The sequence below is a fragment of the Ciconia boyciana genome, chromosome 2, assembly GCF_034638445.1.
Source record: "Ciconia boyciana chromosome 2, ASM3463844v1, whole genome shotgun sequence".
NCBI lineage: Eukaryota > Metazoa > Chordata > Aves > Ciconiiformes > Ciconiidae > Ciconia > Ciconia boyciana.
The window spans coordinates 116,603,703-116,623,788 of NC_132935.1; the positions used below are offsets into that span (position 1 = coordinate 116,603,703).

General features: G+C 39.3%; 1 protein-coding gene across 4 annotated transcripts in view; it reads left to right on the forward strand.

Moving 5' to 3' along the window:
* DCLK3 (doublecortin like kinase 3) overlaps positions 1–19,836 on the forward strand; it is a 33,025-nt gene extending 13,189 nt beyond the window's left edge. The window contains exons 2-6 of one of the 4 annotated variants that reach the window (XR_012041127.1): positions 573–2,446; positions 9,990–10,122; positions 11,047–11,214; positions 12,135–12,562; positions 13,255–19,836. Coding sequence is in view for 2 of the 4 variants with exons in the window: in XM_072853695.1 (XP_072709796.1) it covers positions 573–2,446; positions 9,990–10,122; positions 11,047–11,214; positions 12,135–12,331 (2,372 nt within the window). In the remaining 2 variants the exon portion in view is untranslated. Of the gene's footprint in view, positions 1–572; positions 2,447–9,989; positions 10,123–11,046; positions 11,215–12,134 lie in introns of all 4 variants that reach the window. The other 3 variants (XR_012041128.1, XM_072853695.1, XM_072853696.1) reach the window with 3 other exon arrangements.
* Positions 19,837–20,086: the final 250 nt, after the last annotated feature.

Genomic DNA, 20,086 nt, shown 5'->3' on the forward strand with positions numbered 1-20,086 from the left:
TAGAAACTAAATGAACGGTCCAGGGAAAGTGAAGAGGAGATAATTATAAGAATATACGGTTGCACACACATAGCCATCTGGTAGCAATTTTAAACCAAAAGTAATTAATTTCTTTTACTTCCTGCAATGTAATTGTGGAACTTGTTGCCACAGGGTTTACCAAGGCCAAAATTGTAATTGGGTTCAGAAAGGAATTGAGTTCATGGTAGGTAGATTCATAAGAGGATGCTAAACAATCTGGATGCAATCCTGGCACAAGTAACCCCATTTTTTTGAGGATTTCTGGAAGATGGGAGGATTTAGAAGAAGGATCTATTTGTTTCCAGTGTTTTTATTTTTTTAATAGCATTTCTCTGTCACAAGGTGCACGTACGTTTTTCTGACAAACTTGAAAATGTTTGTAGTTGCATGTATGTAGAGTTACTCCTTAGTGGTAGTTAAATTTCTTTATCAGCGTTGAATGCATGTACCCTTGCTCTCTGAGGTCGCATACACTGCTATGTAGAAAACTATTACTCAGAAAGATATGATGATGCAAAATTAATTATATGCCTACTCTTTGTTTGCTTTAGGACACCGAGGCTTGTTGGACCATTCGTCACACAACGTGAGCTCAAAAGTAAAAGAGAGGAAACTACCAGGGACTTGTCCTCCTGTTGGTCGTGGAAACTATGTAAAACCATGTTTGAGTGAAAGCAGTCATAGGTCTCCATTTTTTAATCCCCGTAATGGTTTTCACACAATACATTCAGAGCACAGTCCTGTGAAGCCAAGGATTATTACAGTGGTGAAACCTGGCGGACACACACTCAGAAGGATAACCTTGCTTCTCAACAGGAGATCAGTTCAGACCTTTGAACAGCTGATGGCTGACATTTCAGAAGCTCTGGGATTTCCACGCTGGAAGAATGACCGTGTGAGAAAGCTTTACAATCTGAGAGGCAGAGAAATCCGAAGCGTTTCTGACTTCTTCAGGGAAGGTGATGCATTCATAGCTATGGGGAGGGAGCCCCTCACTTTAAAGAACCTCGAAGTGGTATTACAAGAGCTTTATCCTGAAAATCCTTATGCTGCCAGTGCTGCCATTCAGCAGAATGAGGAGCAGTCCCAAAACCTGAAGAGCAGGCTGTATGACAAGGCTTCGAAAGTGGACAGTGGCTTTGATGAGACAGAAATTACCAAGAACTGCAGCGATGGCATGTCTCCCAAACTGGCAGCCAGACATGAAGGAAAAAGTCAAGCCAAGACAAAGCAAGAAGAAAAAATGAGAACCAAAAAAAAGTGGACTAGAGAGAGCTGGGGTGGTGAACAAGGAGTGAAGCCTTCTAGAAAAGCCCGAGAAAACGAGAGGTACCTTAACCACGAGAGGAGTCCTGAGGAGGGATTAGAAGAGAGTTCAGAGGGGATGGTGAGGTGTGAGAAGTGTGAACAGGAAAGGCAGGCCAGACAAAAATTACAAAGGGAAAGACAGGCTGAGGCCTCATTTGAGAACACGGGTGCATGTCAGAGGTACCATGTAGAAAGAAATGTGAAAATCAGGAATTGCCGAAAATCTTCAGAAACTTGTCTGGAAGGTGAGGAAGTTGGTTGGAAAGATAATGGCTGTAGGAGGACATGGAAGCCTCTACATAGGAATGTTAATGAAGGGCTGGAGAAGCAAAAAAGGAGCATTGAGAAGGAAAGGGATGTGGAGAAACATGAAAACCATGGAAAGGAAGTAGTAAAAATCAAGAAGAATGCTGCAGAAGGGCTGCAGCTAACTCATGAAGCGAAGGAAGAGAATGGAAGTAGCTGCAGAATGAGCCAAAGTGGTTGGCTAAAGGACACTCTGAGGGACGCTGAGAAACCATCTAAAACACATAGGGAGGGCAGAGAGGGACAAAGGGCTAAAGAGGAGGGTGCCAGAAGAGAGGGGAATATAATGTGTAGAGAGAGGGACATGACACGACGAGAAAAAACAGGGGAGCGCAGAGTGAATAAAGAAGAAAACAAGGCTCAGGGACTGGAAAACACAAGTCGGAGGCATGCCATTAAAAACAGAACTGATGTGGAAAAACAGTATGAGATTGGCAGAACTATTGGGGATGGGAACTTTGCAGTGGTGAAGGAGTGTCGCCACTGCGACTCCAATCAGATCTATGCCATGAAAATTGTTGATAAATCCAAGCTGAAGGGGAAAGAGGACATGATGGAAAGTGAAATTCTGATCATTAGGAGTCTGTCTCATCCCAATATAGTAAGCTTAATTGAAGTGTATGAGACAGAAGCTGAGATATACCTAATCTTGGAGTATGTCCCGGGAGGGGACTTATTTGATGCAATCATAGAAAGCGTGAAGTTCACAGAGCATGATGCTGCTGTCATGATCACTGACCTGTGTGAAGCACTGGTTTATATTCACAGCAAGAACATTGTCCACAGGGACCTCAAACCAGAGAATCTTTTAGTAAGTATTGGCAAACACATTGCATGTGTGCAGGAGTTGAATTATTTTCCTTTTAGTTATGGATCTTTGAATATTTTTAAGCAAATACTGTGCAGAGATAATGTGCTGTGGCAGGATTGTTTGGAAAAATGGGTGCAATTTTGAAATGAAACAACAATTACAGTTTACTTGATGTAGATCTGCTGTGCATTGCAGATAGCAGTGCTTGCAGATAGACATTAAAATAAAAATTACCTGGCTTTCAGGGGTAGTGAGAATTTGTATTTTTCTGGAAATCAGGCCTATTAGCATCTGACTTTTAGGCATGCAAGGATGAATTTTTTTTTGCATGAAGCATGGACTGAATCATAAGGCATCTTCTTTGCAGACCAAAATTCATTAAAATTGCTAATTTAGCTTATTTATTTGGTGGACTTTTTGTCCACTGCAGTCAAACATCCTGCAGACTGCTGTGCTAGTCCTCTACTGCAGTGATTTCTCTCTTGTGACAATTTATTTTCTTAGGAGCAGAAGTACGATGCAGTTGATAGAAATAATCTGACAGTAAAATGTGAGTGTTGTGGTAAAATACAGCACTAAAGTCAGCTCGAATACTAACTTCATGCCAAAGAGAAAAGTTCTTTTTTCCATCACATTTCTGAGGCTACATTCTTTGCATCCAGCACTGAAGTCAATAGAGTTACTCACATGTGTGAATATGCATAGAAATGTTTGCAGTATTGACACTTGACAAGACACCCATTGTAGAACAGTAACAGTAAGCCACTCTTCCTTGCTAATCATGTGTAACACTCTTGTACTAGGGTTCCAAATTTCCTGATAGATAGATACCAAATATTTGCCAGTTTCTAACAAATTAGATTTGATCTGCTGATGGAAGATCATAGTTAGGCAGAAAAAAAGGTAATAGATGATTTGGTCCTATGTGCCATTCAGTTCTTTAAGGGAATTAATTTTGGGAAGAAATCAGTGTGAATTTCTGGTGAAAAGCAGCAGTGTAGCCTGTAGGACATGCAGAGATTGAACAAGGCTCGGTCTGAAAGGTTTGCTCCCAAACCTTTTGACTAACCAATAGCATCTATACTAAGTCCTGGTATGCATCCTGCTTAATCTGATGAAAATCCCTGGTACGTGGTCTGTGTGTAAATAAAAGACAGTGAGTGCAAGTGGCTGGTTTGCAGGAAGAAGTATGCATCTGGGCCCTGCCTTCACACCTTGTTTTGCCATTAGAACAAAACCTCACTTAGAACTGCAGGTCTTTCTTCCAGAAGCTGATTTTCCGTTATGAACCAGGCTCTGCTCCTTCCTATTTGCTGGAAATAAGCTAGTGCATGTGAAACACCTGAGACCAGACTTCTGTATATTTTTTGCTTTATTTCCCTGTATAATATGTAATCATCACAGTGATGCAGGTAAGCAAAGAGGCATGGTACAGGTCAGTTCTGGTTGTTTTCACATTTAGTTCACAGCACTGCAAAGCAGAGATTGCTGGGCAGTGGCAAAGTTTTGTAGCACTGAAATAATCATGTTATTCTGACAGTCAGAAAATATTTTTCAAGGACCGACTGGCCCCCAGCCTGTAGGTATTTTGTCATATGAAAACAGTGTTACCCAAACACTATGTGAAAGAAAATTGTACCAGTTCCAGTTTCACCTTGCTGCTAATTGGCTGTGAACACTTGTATTAATATAATTTACAGAAAGCATCCTTTTGAAAAGTTAGTCTGTTCAACAAGCCAGATGAGTTTATAAGCTCTTGATGGTGTTGCATAGCTCACATGCTACCTACTAAGCATCCCTATAAATACAGGACATTTGAGCAAGTTTCTGGCTTTTTTGACTTGTTAATATGCTGCCTCTGACTCTGCAGAGTGACTGGACGAGTAGCAGCAGAGCAGGAAGGAGAGAACTGCCACTAATCTTAACGTCGGCCAGTGCTGAAAATAACAAACAGTATTGAAGCAAATTTCATGGGTTCATCTGTTGTTGGTGGGTCAGGGGCTGGGGCCTTCTGGAGAGGAAGCACAGTGCTGGAAGTGCTGGCATCCTGCAGGGATGTCCTTGGCTGTGGGATACCTCTTGCTTCCGATTCCTATACTGCGGATGTTTAAGTCTGAATTAGTCTCCCTAGACTTTCTTTGTACACAGAGAACAGAAATAGGTACATACTTCTAGGCTGTTTATTTGTTTGTCCTATTTAGGTGTCTTCTTTTGGTCAGGTGAATCCCGTCCTTTCTCGTCAGCTGTTTTTCCATACTTCCTAGCCCTTTCCAGCAAATGGGGAATGGAAGAGAAAAGGTCCTTAGTCTGTTGTATTAAGAAAATGTGTTTGTCTGCTGTAAACCTGCTTTGTGTGAGAATCTAACCCTGTTCCTAGTGGCTTTTGAACCTACTGGCTAATTTCCATCAGAGCTGACAGAGAAGCAGCAAACTGGGGAAAAAATATTTCCATAAATTTCATGAAAATAAGCAGCTGGGGAAAGAAGGGAAACCTTTTCTCTCCCTACAGAGAAAAAGGTGGAAATACACTTTGTCCAGTGAATTGCAAAATTATTGACACAGGAGAGAGTTGGAAACCTGGTTTAATTATTAGTTCACTGCACTACTGTTCCTCCTGTGGAACTGTCCTCTAGTTATAAACTTCTGTAACAGTCCATCATCATCGTTTTCTGTTTTCCCCCTCCCTCTTTCACTACTGTGCCTGCCCACAATGATCAGACTCCCTGCAGCATAGCTGTGAGGCAGAAGGGTGGTGACTTGTGCTACAAAAACAAAATCTGTTTGACAGCTGGTGTGAAGACAGCGGCTCCGACTGCCTCCTGTCTGCTAACAGAATCACCTCATGTAGGACTAGGTGTTCAGCAAGAAAACCTTTGCTACCAAGGATGAGCAATGTGGTGTAATTGGTCCCACAAAAGAAGCCAGTTACTTCTTTAATGCTACTTGGAGGAGCAGAATTTGCTGGCAAGGTTTTTAGTTAAGGGACTGTTTAATTCTACAGGTGCTGGCATTTCTTGACTTGTGGGTGAGGAGTTAATTTCAAAGTGTAGTGGTGTTTTTCCAGGTTATAGCTGTAAAAGACCCAAAGCCACATCCTTGCTCCCTTTTGTGTGTGTGCATTTGTGATTGTAAACTCATCTCCTTGTACACTTCCCAAACGTGCTAATGTGGTAATTGCTTAACAGACAGCTTAATAAATCATGGAAGTGTTATAGCTTTTTACGCATTTGAGGTTTTTTCCTCCCCCCCCCCCCCCCCTTTTTCTCTCTCTCAAGTTTTCATATATGTATAAGAACTTCAAGTATAGCCTTTCTGTCCTTTAACTTTGCTTTTGTGACACTATTTACATATACAAAAAGCACTGTCAGAGGTTTCTGAGTGCATTTGAGTTAAAATCCTGTTTAACCAGTTACCTGTCAAGAGCTTTCAGTATGATAAACCTACACAGGGAATTTTCTGTAAGATTTTTCATAGAGATTCTTTTAGCTAGCTAGCACCAAGGGATGTCTGAAACTCAAATGCGTAAGTGGTGCTTTTTTTTTTAGCTCTGTCTATTTCTAATATACAAAATGTCCCATGGGCTAGCTTGCTTTCATGATGTATATATGAAGAATCTGTGCTACCATATATATGCACATACAGAGAAATATTAATGCTATAAATCACCTTCTTAAACACCCTGATAGATTTCACAAGGTAGATATGAAAACAAATGAGCATAAAGAGCTGGGAGTCATCAACAGACAGGAGAAAAGGAAAAGATCAATTTATCCCTTCTTTGAAGATTAACTTGGCTTTGTATTATAGTATTATACATATAGTGTATTATAGTCTTCTGGGTGTGTGGTTGGGATAGCTAGAAATCCTCAGACAGTATTCTAATATCCTGCTATGGCATCTGCATTTGAGAGAGTAGTGAGAAATTCTGGCTGCCTTTAGTCCAAGACAAGCACATACTGGCTTCCCTTGCAGTTGAAGGACACAAGTAGTTGTATGGCCTAAATTGGCTGTCTATAGAAAGTGTACTGAATACGGGTCTTTCTTATCTCAATTAATTCTATAGGCAGGTTAGACAAGGCAGCACTTTTAAATGGACTTTTGGAACCATTCTTTGTAGTCTTGAATGCAGAAAAAGTAAGAGCTGTCTTTTAGGTGTCACAGTAAGGCTAGTATGTTCATCTAATGTTACCATTTTTGCTTTGTTCTCACCATTTCACAGAGCATGTACTGTAGATGTCAGAGGCTAGATTTCTCTTGAGCAGGTTGTACATTTCTGTGATACTGCTATGAGAGAGTGATTAGTCTGGCCTCAGGAAGGAATAAGAGCAACCTGAGAAGCTTTTGTTTCTACAGTGAAGCATATCTGCATGCTCAAGGTGATGCCAGGTGACAGAAAGGTAGACTGGAGAGTACAAAGCTGGGGATGAAGGGAATGCTCACTCTGCCCAAGCTGACTTTGAATTGTTCTGAGCACAGTGTTAGTGCATATGCTGAGGAGTTCTGGGCTGAGGTTTTCAGGTGTGCTGACAGGTTACATGCTGTCTTTGAAATGATTGTCACAAAGCTGTGAAAATATACCCACGGTGCATGCTATTCCTACCTGTTCGGTTAAGTAAAATGAAAGCTCATTGGTTTTGTCCTGGAAGAACAGATGGTGCAGTGTTGCCACCTTGTGCTGTGACGAGAGATTAGGAGTCTGGCATCCTGATAAAAGAAAAAGTGCAACAGTGTATTTTACAAAGCAAGATGCTTCCTGCTGATTTTGGGATTGGGATTAAGATCAGTGTGTTCTCCACCCTCCCCATGCCCCTGCTGGTTTCTAAAAAGTTATATAAACATTTCAGTATTATTTGTCTTAGTACAGTAGCATGCAGGGTATTAGTTGAAATTCCACGTGACATAATTTTCTTATATAATTTTAAAAGCTTTATTTATACAATAGAAAAATATGCTCATATTTTCATAGCACATATAAAATTGAGCATTTCAATTGTGAATTTTTGTAGCAATCTATCACTATTACCCCTATTGTTAGAATATAAATCCTGTGGATAGATGCTGCTCTAGAAAGTAACTGTTACCTTTGTAATTTATTTTTCATGTTTGTCAGCTGTTGCATCCACAGTGCATCATGGCAAAAAATTATTATGAAGTTGACTAATGTAGTAGAGAAAATGGCTGTGGCATCTTAGCTCTCTCCTGCAGAAGTTTTGACTAAGTGGTTGTAGTAAACTTTATTTTCAGTTTCATACTGGAAAATATTTTTTCTTAGAAAAGAAAAAAACCCAAAAATGTTTTGCTTAATCAAAACTAGAAGAGTGCTTATATTTTCTGTAAAGAAGATAAGAAGGGATTAGTAGGCTATAATGTATTATTTTGTAATATTTTTTCTTAGAAAGAAAAAACCCCAAACCTTTTTGCTTAAGCAAAATTGAATGAGTGCTTACAGTTTCTATAAAGATGATAAACGGGGATTAGTCAGCTGTAATGTAGGAGAGCAAATTTTGTCCCATCTGTGCCCTTAGTTGTCTTGTAATAGAAGCCAAAAATTCAAGATGGTCTTCTCAAGCACTGTCTGATGGCAAAGTATTGAGGTGTTAAAGCATGGAGTATACCTGTCGCATTGTACTCCAGTTTGACCATTAAAAACCGGAGTCCAGATTTCCTTGGCTTTCGTGTAGACATTTTAGCTGCTGATCTGTTCCCCATAGTTCCAGAGACAGACCATTTTTCATTTAAAGCAAATTCATGCCTTTTTTTATCTCTTAAAGAATATTTGAATATCAGTCACCAGTATTAAGAATACTGATATGTTTAATTATACTGCTGCATTCTTCCTGACTTGACCTTTGAATATAGAATCATAGAATAGTTTGGGTTGGAAGGGACCTTTAAAGGTCACTAGTCCAACACCCCTTGCAATGAGCAGGGACATCTTTAACTAGATCAGGTTGCTCAGACCCCTGTCCATCTTGACCTTGAATGTTTCCAGGGATGAGGCATATACCACCTCTCTGGGCAACCTGTTCCAGTGTTTCACTACCCTAATTGTAAAAAATTTCTTCCTTATATCTAGTCTGAATCTACCCTCCTTTAGTTTAAAACCACTACCCCTTGTCCTATTGCTACAGGCCCTACTAAAAAGCCTGTCCCCGTCTTTCTTATAAGCCCCCTTTAAGTATTGAAAGGCTGCAATAAGGTCTCCCTGGAGCCTTCTCTTCTCCGTGCTGAACAACCCCAACTCTCTCAGCCTTTCCTCATAGCAGAGGTGCTCCAGCCCTCTGATAATTTTTGTGGCCTTCCTCTGGACCCGGTCCAACAGATCCACATCTTTCCTGTACTGAGGGCTCCAGAGCTGGACACAGTACTCCAGGTGGGGTCTCACCAGGGCAGAGTAGAGGGGCAGAGTCACCTCCCTCGACCTGCTGGCCATGCTTCTTTTGATGCAGCCCAGGATACAGTTGGCTTTCTGGGCTGTGAGCGCACGTTGCCAGCTCATGCGCAGTTTTTCATCCCCCAGTCCTTCTCCACAGGGCTGCTCTCAATCCCTTCATCCCCCAGCCTGTATTGATACTGGGGATTGCCTGACTCAGGTGCAGGACCTTGCCCTTGGCCTTGTTGAACCTCATGGGGTTCACATAGGCCCACTTCTTGGGGTTGTCCAGGTCCCTCTGGATGGCATCCTGTCCCTCAGGTGTGCCAACTGCACCACTCAGCTTGGTGTTGTCTGCAAACTTGCTGAGGGTGCACTCAATCTCACTGTCTATGTCATTGACATATTTTGTTTCTTAAAATAATGTTTCATTAACTGCATTACAAATTAATGCTAAAGACCCATGCATACAAAATTAGAATGGGAAGAAGTGTTTTGATTACTTTCCAGGTGGATGTAGGAGATGGGAACTGCTGAAAAGACCTATTTAGGAGGACATTCTGCATGGATCCATTTCTCCAACTCTTACTATGTGATGACTGTGACTCATTTATTTTCAGGGCAGCAGGTAGAGTAGCAGAGTAATTTGCAAAGAAAGTAAAGCTCTTGTTTGTTTTGGTTTTTTTGTTGTTGTTGTTGTTAGACCGGTATGATGGAGATACGCTTTTCAAGTGACACTGTAAAGTCAGTAGCTTACCTGGGAATATTGCATTTAAGCATAAAGGTGTCTACAGCATTCTTCTTTGCTTTCCTAAGGGAAAAGAAGGGTTTACTTTCCCAAGAGGAAATAATGACATTTAATTGACTCTTGGTTATTTTTTGTCTTCTTCCTTTTCATTTCTTGGAAATTACAGTGTGCCAGAGTTCGTAGAGCGAAGTTTTCTTTTTTTCTGTTATTGCTTGTCCTCTTAAATATATGCACCCTCTTAGTATATGGGGGGGGAACATTTTCTGAATACTGTTTATCGAAATACTGTTTCCATCTCATGTTGCTTTACATGAAGGCACTATTATTAGAACTTTGTTCTGTTTATTATTAACTACTTCCTTTATCTTTTGATGTCTTAAAATGCATCTGGACTGAATATATGTATTTTTTGTTGAGTATAGGTTCAGCATAATGCAGATAAATCTACTACACTGAAACTAGCAGATTTTGGCCTTGCAAAGCAGGTTACAAAACCCATATTTACTGTGTGCGGAACACCAACGTATGTTGCCCCTGAAATACTTGCTGAGAAGGGTGAGTGTATATATTTCTAATTTGTCATAAATCATACAATTAGTCTGAACTTTCCAATAATGGAAATATTCCAGAATGTTTCAACCTACTGATATGTCTTTGCAGGGTAGGAGGCTGGCTAGCAGTGTAATCTGTGAAAGGAAAGGAAAAGAAACCTTTTAGCTTTTGACAAACACAAACATGACATCAATCATGTTTGCATTATTAATGTCTATGGTAATATAACGCTGATTTCCAAGCAGACAAGCCATAAAATATCATAGATGGTAATTGCCGAAGTGGGGAAATGAGCAAAAGTTCATTTTTTTTGACTGTGAACACCATTTCATGACTGTAACCCACACAACTTTCCAAGGCCCCTAATGATGCAAAAATATTGTGAACATGTATGTTAAACTTATGTAACAAGCCAAAACATGTTTTGCATCAGAAGAAATTTTGGAAATTTCATATCCAAAAAGATTCAGACCTGAAAAGGAGTCAGTTTTGTTGATGACTCAAGCAAAGCTATTTCTGGTTTTTGTTCTGTGGAGCTGGGTTGCACATCTCCAGTTAAATCCAATTTCAGTGGAAAGTTGGCACTCTTAGTGCTTTTTTGAAGGGAATTGGAGGAGGACTATTTTTGAAATATATGCTGCGTTTTCTCAATTAGTGTCCAATTGACACTGGCCTTGTAAGACAGTGTTTGTGAAACATGTTGAAGAAGAGAGTCACTTTGTGAGAGCTGTAGTTATTAACACGTAGAGCAGCTCAGCTTGTAAGCGTGGTGTACCAGCCACTTATTCTTCTGCTGACCTCATCTTTTTGAGAAACTGAGCAGAGCTTCTGTGTTTCTTGGAAAACAGAATGAAAAAGAAACAGTTCCTTACCAGTTGTGAGTTTTCTTTCTAAAACAGAACTTTTGGTTTGTCTTTTCTTCCTTAGGCTATGGGCTCGAAGTAGATATGTGGGCAGCTGGTGTGATCCTTTACATTCTGCTCTGCGGTTTTCCCCCTTTTCGCAGTCAGGAACGTGATCAAGAAGAGCTGTTTCAGATCATACAGCTGGGTCACTACGAGTTCCTTTCCCCATACTGGGACAATATTTCTGCAGGTAAGATTCAGCATGTATAGCAGATCTGAGAAGTGACAGACTTCTTCCCTGGAGTGGGAACAACTCCCTTTTGTTCAGGACAGTGAGCTCAGTGAACTTGGGGGTGCCTTACAGGTCTCTTTGGTGTGATTCTGTGTTTGCTTTAAATGTGAATTTGGCCCTCTGGTAGTATCCATGGCTGTGAATCTGAATATTAGGTCTGATTGATTTAATGAATTGCTCCCTTTCTGAGGCAAGAGCAAGGATTTTCCTCACCTTGCTTATATGAATTGTCTCTGTAGAAAAAGGTACCAAAATAATCTCCAGGGTTATGTTAGATTGTAAAGATGTGCGTGATAATCTCAAAAGCTGAGAATAAAATCCTTGCTCTGCAGAATGCGGTGTGGATTTTCTATTGAGATCAATGGGGTCTGCACGTAGTAGTTTTTTCCTTCTTGCAGGCTAGTACAGTGTCTTTTGTGCACTCTTCAGAATCAGAAACCCTAAACCCCCTGTACAGTCTTTTAAAGAACATGCTCAACAGCATTCTATGACTTTTATGCTCCTTGAGGGATGAGGTACCCAATGCTAATTCCTGTGAATCTGAACACCTAGCCTGATGCCTTCAGCATGCTCTCAAGATTAAATTCCTTTCACTTTCTCCTCTCTTTCTGAAGCGGAGAATGATATCAGTAAAAGATATGCTGGAGATTTAACGTCTCTTGTCACTAGTTCTATTGTTAGAACTAATCCAGTTAGAACTAATTAACTAATTCTAACTACTAATCCAGTTGTTAGAATATCTCCTGAGGATAGTCACAAAAGTCATTATCGTAAAACTAATAAGAAAAAATAAGAAGGATGTTTTGTGTAGGTATAATTGTCAGTATCATCACGTCACTGTTCTTTTCCTCTTTCTCCTTTTCTTTCTTTCATAATAGCAGCAAAAGACCTCATAACCAGGCTGTTGATAGTGGATCCCCAGAAGCGCTACACAGCACGACAAGTACTTCAGCACCCTTGGATCAGAACAGCTGGAAAAACTAACAGCAGAAATTTGCAGAGGGAAGTGACAATAAATATTGAACGTCATTTCCGGGCCCAGCGCCGAAAGGAAGTTGCAGATGAGGACACGTGAAATGTCTTCAAGCTTGTTTAGTCGTCTTTTTATTGATTAACAAATTATTTATGTTTTCTTTTCTAAATGAATTTGACCTTTAGTGTATAGCTGTTGCTGGCCATTGCCATGCCTTTTTTTTGATTCTGAGATTCTGAAGAAGGACAGAGATCAAATTCGCATCCACGTCCGTCTGATGTTACTTAAGAGTCTCTCTGTTGACAGCAGGGGGGACGAGGTATTTCCTGAAGGGTATCTATTATTTTTCTTTAAATACTGATTTGGGCTTTTACATTACGTAATGTATATCTTCTAGATGACAAATGTTTGCTTCTGTGGCTGACACTAGCGATGACTGTGAAATGCTTTCTCTTGTCTCTTTTTGTATGATACCTTCCAGGAGTTTTGTGTTTATAATATTTTGTGTTTATAATGTTTTAAAAATAGCTATCTGCATACACATCCTGCACTAATTCTCTAAACTGTCTTTTCACCAATTCTTGCCTGCAATGGAGAAGGTGATGGAACAAAAAAAAGCAAATATATTTTTTAGCTGTAGGATATATTAAATAAGCAGCAAGATACTATTTATTAAGTTGTGAGGGAAGAAAAATCCTTATAGACTAAATTAGATATTTTATGATGTCTCCCTTGGCAACATCTTTCGTTGGATGTTCTCATGGACAGGGCAATAGACTGTACAATGTTTCTGTTAAACTATGGTAGCGCTGTGTAGTATGGTAGTTTCATTTGTTTATGAGAAGAAGTGGGAAGATATCATGGCTGATAACTTTTCAAGACTGTAATAATAACTTTCAAAGTGCTTTTCCTACTCTGGGAAGTAGGAAGTTAAGCAATTCTAGGGGAACTTTGGTTCTTTTCCCAAAGATGTATTTATGGAATGATAACCCAAGTGTTTTCTTCATACTGACTTTTTTTCTTAGGAGCCATCCACGTGCATCTGTGACTCTTCCATGCTGATGGAGAAGAGAAAGCTGGGAAGCTGCTTTTGTGACTTAAGTTAACCCTACCTTCGTGGTTCCCCTTTCATCAACACACTTCACAGTTGAATTCCTTTTATACACTTTTTCAGTGTAGTTTAGCAATTGTTTGGGTTTTTTTCCCTTTTCCTTCCCTGGGGACTCTTTGTCCTTCCATGAGAATGGGCAATGGGATGAAATTACAATAAAATTCAACTCTGGGAAAAACAACAACTTTTTGGCTATGGAAAGACCTCCCAGGGGAAGTTTCAGATGCTTCATTGCACATGTTTTTTATAATTTGATTGGATGCAGTTTTAAAGAAATCCTGGGGGGAAAAAATAAAGTCCTGATGAGAAGGGCTGTGACCTAGAACAGCTTTTGAATCTCAGAATTTTTGGTTAACTAATCAAATCCAGAAAGCACTTGAGTTATCTGTTTTATAATGCTTTGTCCATGAGTTCCATGTGCTAGCAAATAATATTGACGTTAAAATATCAGTGGTATTAGCATTGAATTCATAACTTGTAGAAATGAATGAGGGTATTTTACAATTGCAGTGCTGCTGCTCTGCCTATGTATTTCATAATGAGAAATGTCAGAAGCATTTCAGAACCAGTAGAACATTTTCATAACTGTATGAACCAGAATATTATTTTTGGTGAGTGCTACTATTTTGTGTGAACTTTCTGAATTACCAAAAAGTGTGGGGTGCTGTCATCATGTTTCTGTTTCAACTTGTGACAGTTTTGCTGGAAGAATGATCTATGAAAGTAGAGACAACTTGGCTTTTAAAGGAGAATTGCACTTTCAATTGAACTGGCTTATTTTTAATACATATTGGAATAAGACTTGCTGTGGAGTTCAAGAATTTGTGAAAGAAACCAGTCAAATATTTACTGTATGCCCAAGTAATATGTATATGATATGTCATACCTCTGCTTTAGAGGCCCTGAGTCAGGAAGACCTTCCCTTTTCCTGAAAACAAGAATGGATTTAAGTGCTTTCCTGAGTTAAGGGTATGTGTAACCTCTATTCTAAATGTATTATGTGGTCTTTGAGTACTAGTAATAACTTCTCCTCTGTTAATTTAAGTCTATTTTGGATAGGAAGCTGTGGAAAAATAGCTTCTGACTTGCAATATTATATATTGTAATGATCTTATTTTTAATATAGTCATTTAGGAATAAAGTTTGAAGTGACAAAAAGAATACTTTATCAGCAATGAATCTGACAGTTTGGAGATTGTGTTACGAGTTGCCTTTTTCACCTTTAAGAACCCATCTATAGCCTTGTTCGTACTGCAGAAGATAGAGAATTTGCTTGTAATTAATATAAAAGTAATTATTTTTTTCAAAGATTTGTTTTTTCTCTCAAGTTCTCTGGTTCCCAGACAGACTAAACATGGACTCGGTTGTGTGCTGTCACTGCATTGCATCTGTAAGTATGCAGCAATCTGTGGCAGCACCGGGGGACTGGTTTGTTGGTGTTGCTAATAGACATGTGGCATTAGGCCCTCCTTCTTCAGGTTGGAGGCTGAAAAAGCTTCCAGGTTCTTCTCAGGGGTTTTGCTTCTTTCTTTCTCTCTCCTACTTAGATATTCCTTCTTTCTTCCCATTGCTTCCAGTGTTCTTGCTCTGCCTCTGTGCTGCTCTAAGGAGTCGAGGCCCCCAATCATTACGGTTTGTTTGAAGCAATGAGAACACATGATTTTGGTGAGCTCAGCCTCAAGCATTGCTTGCTGATGTTGAAAGTTAGTAAGATTAGAGAGGACTTGGACAAAAAAATGGTGAAAATCCCTTATTGGTCTCAAAGATCTCCAGCGTTCCCTCATCTCCTACTGCCTTTTCTCAAGCTTTTCTCTTCCCATTGCGTGACATTCCAACACAGACCTGATCCTTACCCCCCTGTAAGACAGTTTGTAATACATGAACCAAATTCACACTCTAGGGGTGAGGATTTTTGCTGTTCTCTTCCTTTCCTGAGATTTTTCTAATGATTACTGTCTCCTTGGGTTCTGGAGTCATCTTCCCCTTGTGCTTGCATTTCTTGATTGGTTCCTTTGTCTACAGGAAGTCTGAGGAAGCTCAAAGTTGGGGAAGATTAAAGTCTTGCAGAGAGCAAGTTCTTGCTGATTTGTTAGGAAGAAGAAATATCCCTCCTTGCCCTTCATTAAATCTTTGTGATTTAGACTCTCATATGGCCTTATGTTCCACTGTAAGTGAAACTAGTTATAGTGTCCCTAGCTCTTTAGATACTAACAATGAAGCAAATCAGAATGTACCACCAAGAAAAACAAACAAAAACCCCCCAAAAGCTAAGTGCAAAGTATGAATTAATATTGCAGACCTCAATAGCAAACACCCACTTTCAGAGGATTTGCTAGGTCTAAGGCAACAGAAGGGAAGAACCTCTTTGTTTCCTGAAAGCTTTTGCAAATCAGCTGAGTAGGAATCCTTTCATGCCTCTTAAAGGTGTTGGTTGGTTCCTGTCTCACAACCAGAGATCCTGACCAAGTAGGTGTTGGTTGGTTCCTGTCTCACAACCAGAGATCCTGACCAAGTTCTAGTCATTCCAGGGTTGTTTCATTACTATCTGGTATTGACTATTCCAAAATTTTTCTCTCTTTGGAAACCAGAGACCCTGACTCTCCATTGTCTTTAACCATAGATATGGTTATTCTCTAGCTGGTTGCAGTTTTTAAGCACTCTCTCATATTTTCACACCCTAACTGTAAGACTTCTCAGACTTTTGAGGCACCAAGATCCAAACATATAGAATTGGGTCATCAATATTTCATTTCCTAGTGACACACGTGCCTCATAGTCAGAGCTGCCTTTTTTTTTTTTTTTTTTTTATTACTGGGTCAGCACTTAAAATCACAGTCAAGGCTTTCAACTACAGTAGTGACAAAAGTGGTCACTGCAGGATAGTTGGGGTCTACATAATGATGTGCTACTCCCAGACATGAGCCAAAGAGTCCTATGAAGCATTTTGAGCATCCTTGAAAGCCAGTGTTACTAGCTTTGTGCATCATAAACTTTCCTGGCTGTTGAGGGAGTTTCTGAAGATTAAGTCCAGGCTTTTAGTCGCTGCCTGTGACTGACTACGTAGTAACTCTCTCCAGGGATACACTTTCCACTGTCTAAAGATAAAGCAGTCCCTGGATGTCCCCCTCCATTTGTCCACCAAGGTCTACTTCTTCACTTTCACATATGCTATTACATTTCATTATCCTAGACCTCGCCTACCTATTTTCTATCACCTATTATCTGCCTACTGTCATCTACCTATCTTTTCCCCTCAGATGACTCATTACTGAAAGGTGGTGAAATCTTCACATATTAGTACGCTTTTCTTCAGGGCATGCTGGCCACATATGAAAGAATTATCAGAAATAAGAATGTGGCCAGTGCAGGAAATGAACAAAATTTTTTGAAAGTATTTGGGCATCTGAAAGTGTGCAAAAGATACTAGCATTTCATGTTGCATAGTGCTTAACTGCCTTAAAATGAACAATGAGAATTTGGTCCCTGTCTGTACTTCAGTCATCTAATACTTAAAAATGTGTGCCCAAGAGATGGAAACTTAGCAGTACAACAGAGACTGTATTTCCTCTGAGACACAGACACTCTAATTTCTCTTACTCAGGGACCCCTCTTCTTCATCTAAGATTTGTTTAGCTACTCTGTGGATTAGCTGAACTCAGAAACAATTAAATCTGCCACCTCAGTATACTGTTCTGACTGGCACGATAGGTGCATCTGTTGTATCCCAGTTATTAAAATTTTTCGCTGTAGGGTAAAAGAGGGGTAGTGGAATGTTATCCTCTGAGCTTGAGTCTTTTGGGTTATGGTCCTACTATGAAAGTGAAATTTCTGGAGTTGACTGCTTGCTTTTCTGCAAGTATCTGGATTTGGGGCAGTATTCAGTCTGCTTGAGAATATAGTAAATTTGCTGTGCTTATAAACTGATCTTCCCAAAGACAAGTAAGTATCAGTCTGAAATCTTCCTCCTGTCATTTCTTCTGTCACCTAGATTTCTTTTAATTTAAGCAATGTATGGAAAATGCTTTTTATGTTGCTGGGCATGCATTTTTCTGTCCTGAGTCCACCAGTGCAACTCTTTACCATTAACATTCTTGCTCCTGAAAGGAATGTGGGCACTTTAACTGGGCTAACAGTGTATATTGGCACTGTTTGTTCTACAGTATGGTTTATTTGCAACTGGGCTGAAGGTGTCATTTTCTAAATTAAAATACATTATAGACTTCAGCAGAAGAATGGTGGTTCCTGCCACCGATAAAGGCAAACTATATTTCAATATTTTTTCCAGGAAATTGTGAAACAATTGTGTGGCCAAGTATTTTGAGTTGTAGTTTGTTGTTCCCCCCCCCCAACAATTTATCTATTTGGGAAATACTTGTTTTAAAAGGTTTGCAATTTTATTAAGTATTGTGTGTACCTTCATTTACACTTAGAAGGACCTATTCTAATGCTGCAGTCTTTTGAATACTTACAGATGTGTTTTTCTTTGCTGCTGTATGGAATCCCATTAAAATCAACACAATTCTTTGCAAAACTGGAGCTGAGATTCATTCTAACACCGGTTTTGTCCCTGTACTGCATTAATCATGTCTGCTATGATGTTAGAGCAATCATGACAAGCAGAGCTGGTTTCATTGCAGCTTGATGCACACAGAACTGAATTCTCCCATCATTAATTCTTATTCTGTAAAATTCAGGTTTATTTAGAAAAAGATTTGCTTTGTTTGTGGAAACAGGCATTCTGGTTGACATTGACTTGATGGCAAAAATAGCTTTTTCAAAGGACAGAGTTTCTTAGTAGCTTGTGTATATTTCAGTTCTGTTATTAAAAATGGTATTTTCCTGCATGACTGCAGTATCAGCTGAAGCAGTGGAAATAAAAATGCATCTAATATATTGATGGTGGTTTTCAAAGAAACTGCCTTCTCTGGATGTAAGCATGTGTGATAAAGTGGCTGCCAGTGAGAATCAGTTCAGGCGCTCATTTATTACATACTGGTACTTAAAGAGCCTCCCCACTACTCTTAGAATAGCTGTAGACTGTTAGGAATGACTGGCTTCTATGATAATCACACGCAGTTATTGCAGTGCATTTTAATGGTGTGTATAGGCAGCTAATTAAATCTGATTGAATGCTTTGCTGTTAGGAATGGGATTCAGCTGTGTTTCCTGTGTTACTATTAGTTGAAGTCAGAGTCTGGCAATTTTTTTTTTTTTTTAAATGGGCCACTAAAGTTGTCACTGCTACATGCTATGTCTTTGGAAAAGAAGAGATGACCCTTTGTATCATCCAGTTTGCTGATTCACTCGGTTGCCTTGTGTTATAAACAGATGTTGTATTCCTGTAGAATTTTATCTTTTGAAATTAGAGTTGTTTTGATAATGTAGCAATTGGAAAAACAGAAAAAGTAAAGCTAATAACCTTGAACTGTCACTGGAAATATATTTTGTTTTCTGAATTCAGAAACTGAAGCAAAGAGCTGGAACCGTCTAAAAATTTAGAGGCATGCAAGATTATTCCTTTAGTAAGTGTTTCAGCAATTCAAGCAATAAGAATATTTGACCTAGTGAGAACACCGAGCCATGCAATACATTGCTACGGATAAGTAGGTGCTACAACAGCCAACTTCTGAAAGTGTTTGAGATTGCAACATTGGATAAAGGGTGCAGGACTGAACAAGGGGTACTCCTAATCACTGGAAAAATGTGACGCATCATAAACAAAAGGTTATTACTGCGTCATTGCTGTGTTAGTTGGTAAAGCTTTCTACATTTCAGTGACAACCATTCTATTGTAGGAAGGCATTTCTCGTGAAGAATTTCAGTGTAAAACATTTTAGATAATGTTTAATGTCAAGGATTTCAGTAATGAAGACAATTTTTCTAGCAAATGGAAATGTATGATTGTTAACTGTTACGGTAAGTTGTCAAGTAAACCTTATTGCTGGATTTTCAAAAAGAGTGCAATTTTGTGGTCCTAAGCATTTGCAACTACCCAGCTTGCAATGTTTACAGTTTTAATGACATTGTAATGCTTCAGCATATAAACTTATTATTTAACAGGTTCAGAATAAACCTATGTGCCTAGTGTATGGATGGAACTAAATGGGTCGAATACATTTTATTCACTTCAGCTTGGCTGCAAACATACTGGCCACAGTAATGTTCACATGGTGACTGATGGGCAAAACATGTATTACTGACCAGTATTTCAAATGAAAGTGTAATGTTGTGTCCTTAAAAATGGGAGCATGTAGGCTGTTTGGCTAAAGGCCAGCACGTGTCCTGGTAGGGTATTATTTCTATGTACTTTAAACAAAGAAAGAGAGTGGGACACCATGTAAAGTAGCCCTTCACCATTTGAAAGAAAAAAGATTATGAAAGAAAAAAGTGGAAAAAAAAAGAAGAGGAGGAAAAGCTGAAGAAAAACTTAACTTTTTCCAGAATGTTTTATTTTCTTAAGTAAATCAATGCTATGGACAAGTCTAACAAAGCTTTATGAGTGAAATAAAAAATGTCTTTTCCCTTGCTGGTGTGTAACATTCCTGTGATGGTTCCCCAGTTATTTCTGTGTGTCTGGGGATAGCTGATTCCAAGCAGACACTATAGCAACCGCTAGCTTTATCCCACCTGGATCGTAATTCCCTAACAATGAGACAGGAGGAGAATCCCTTAAAAGAAATAAAAGCAAAACTGTTCCACCATGTAAATAACTCTGAGCAATTATTCAGCCACACAAGAATTTTATG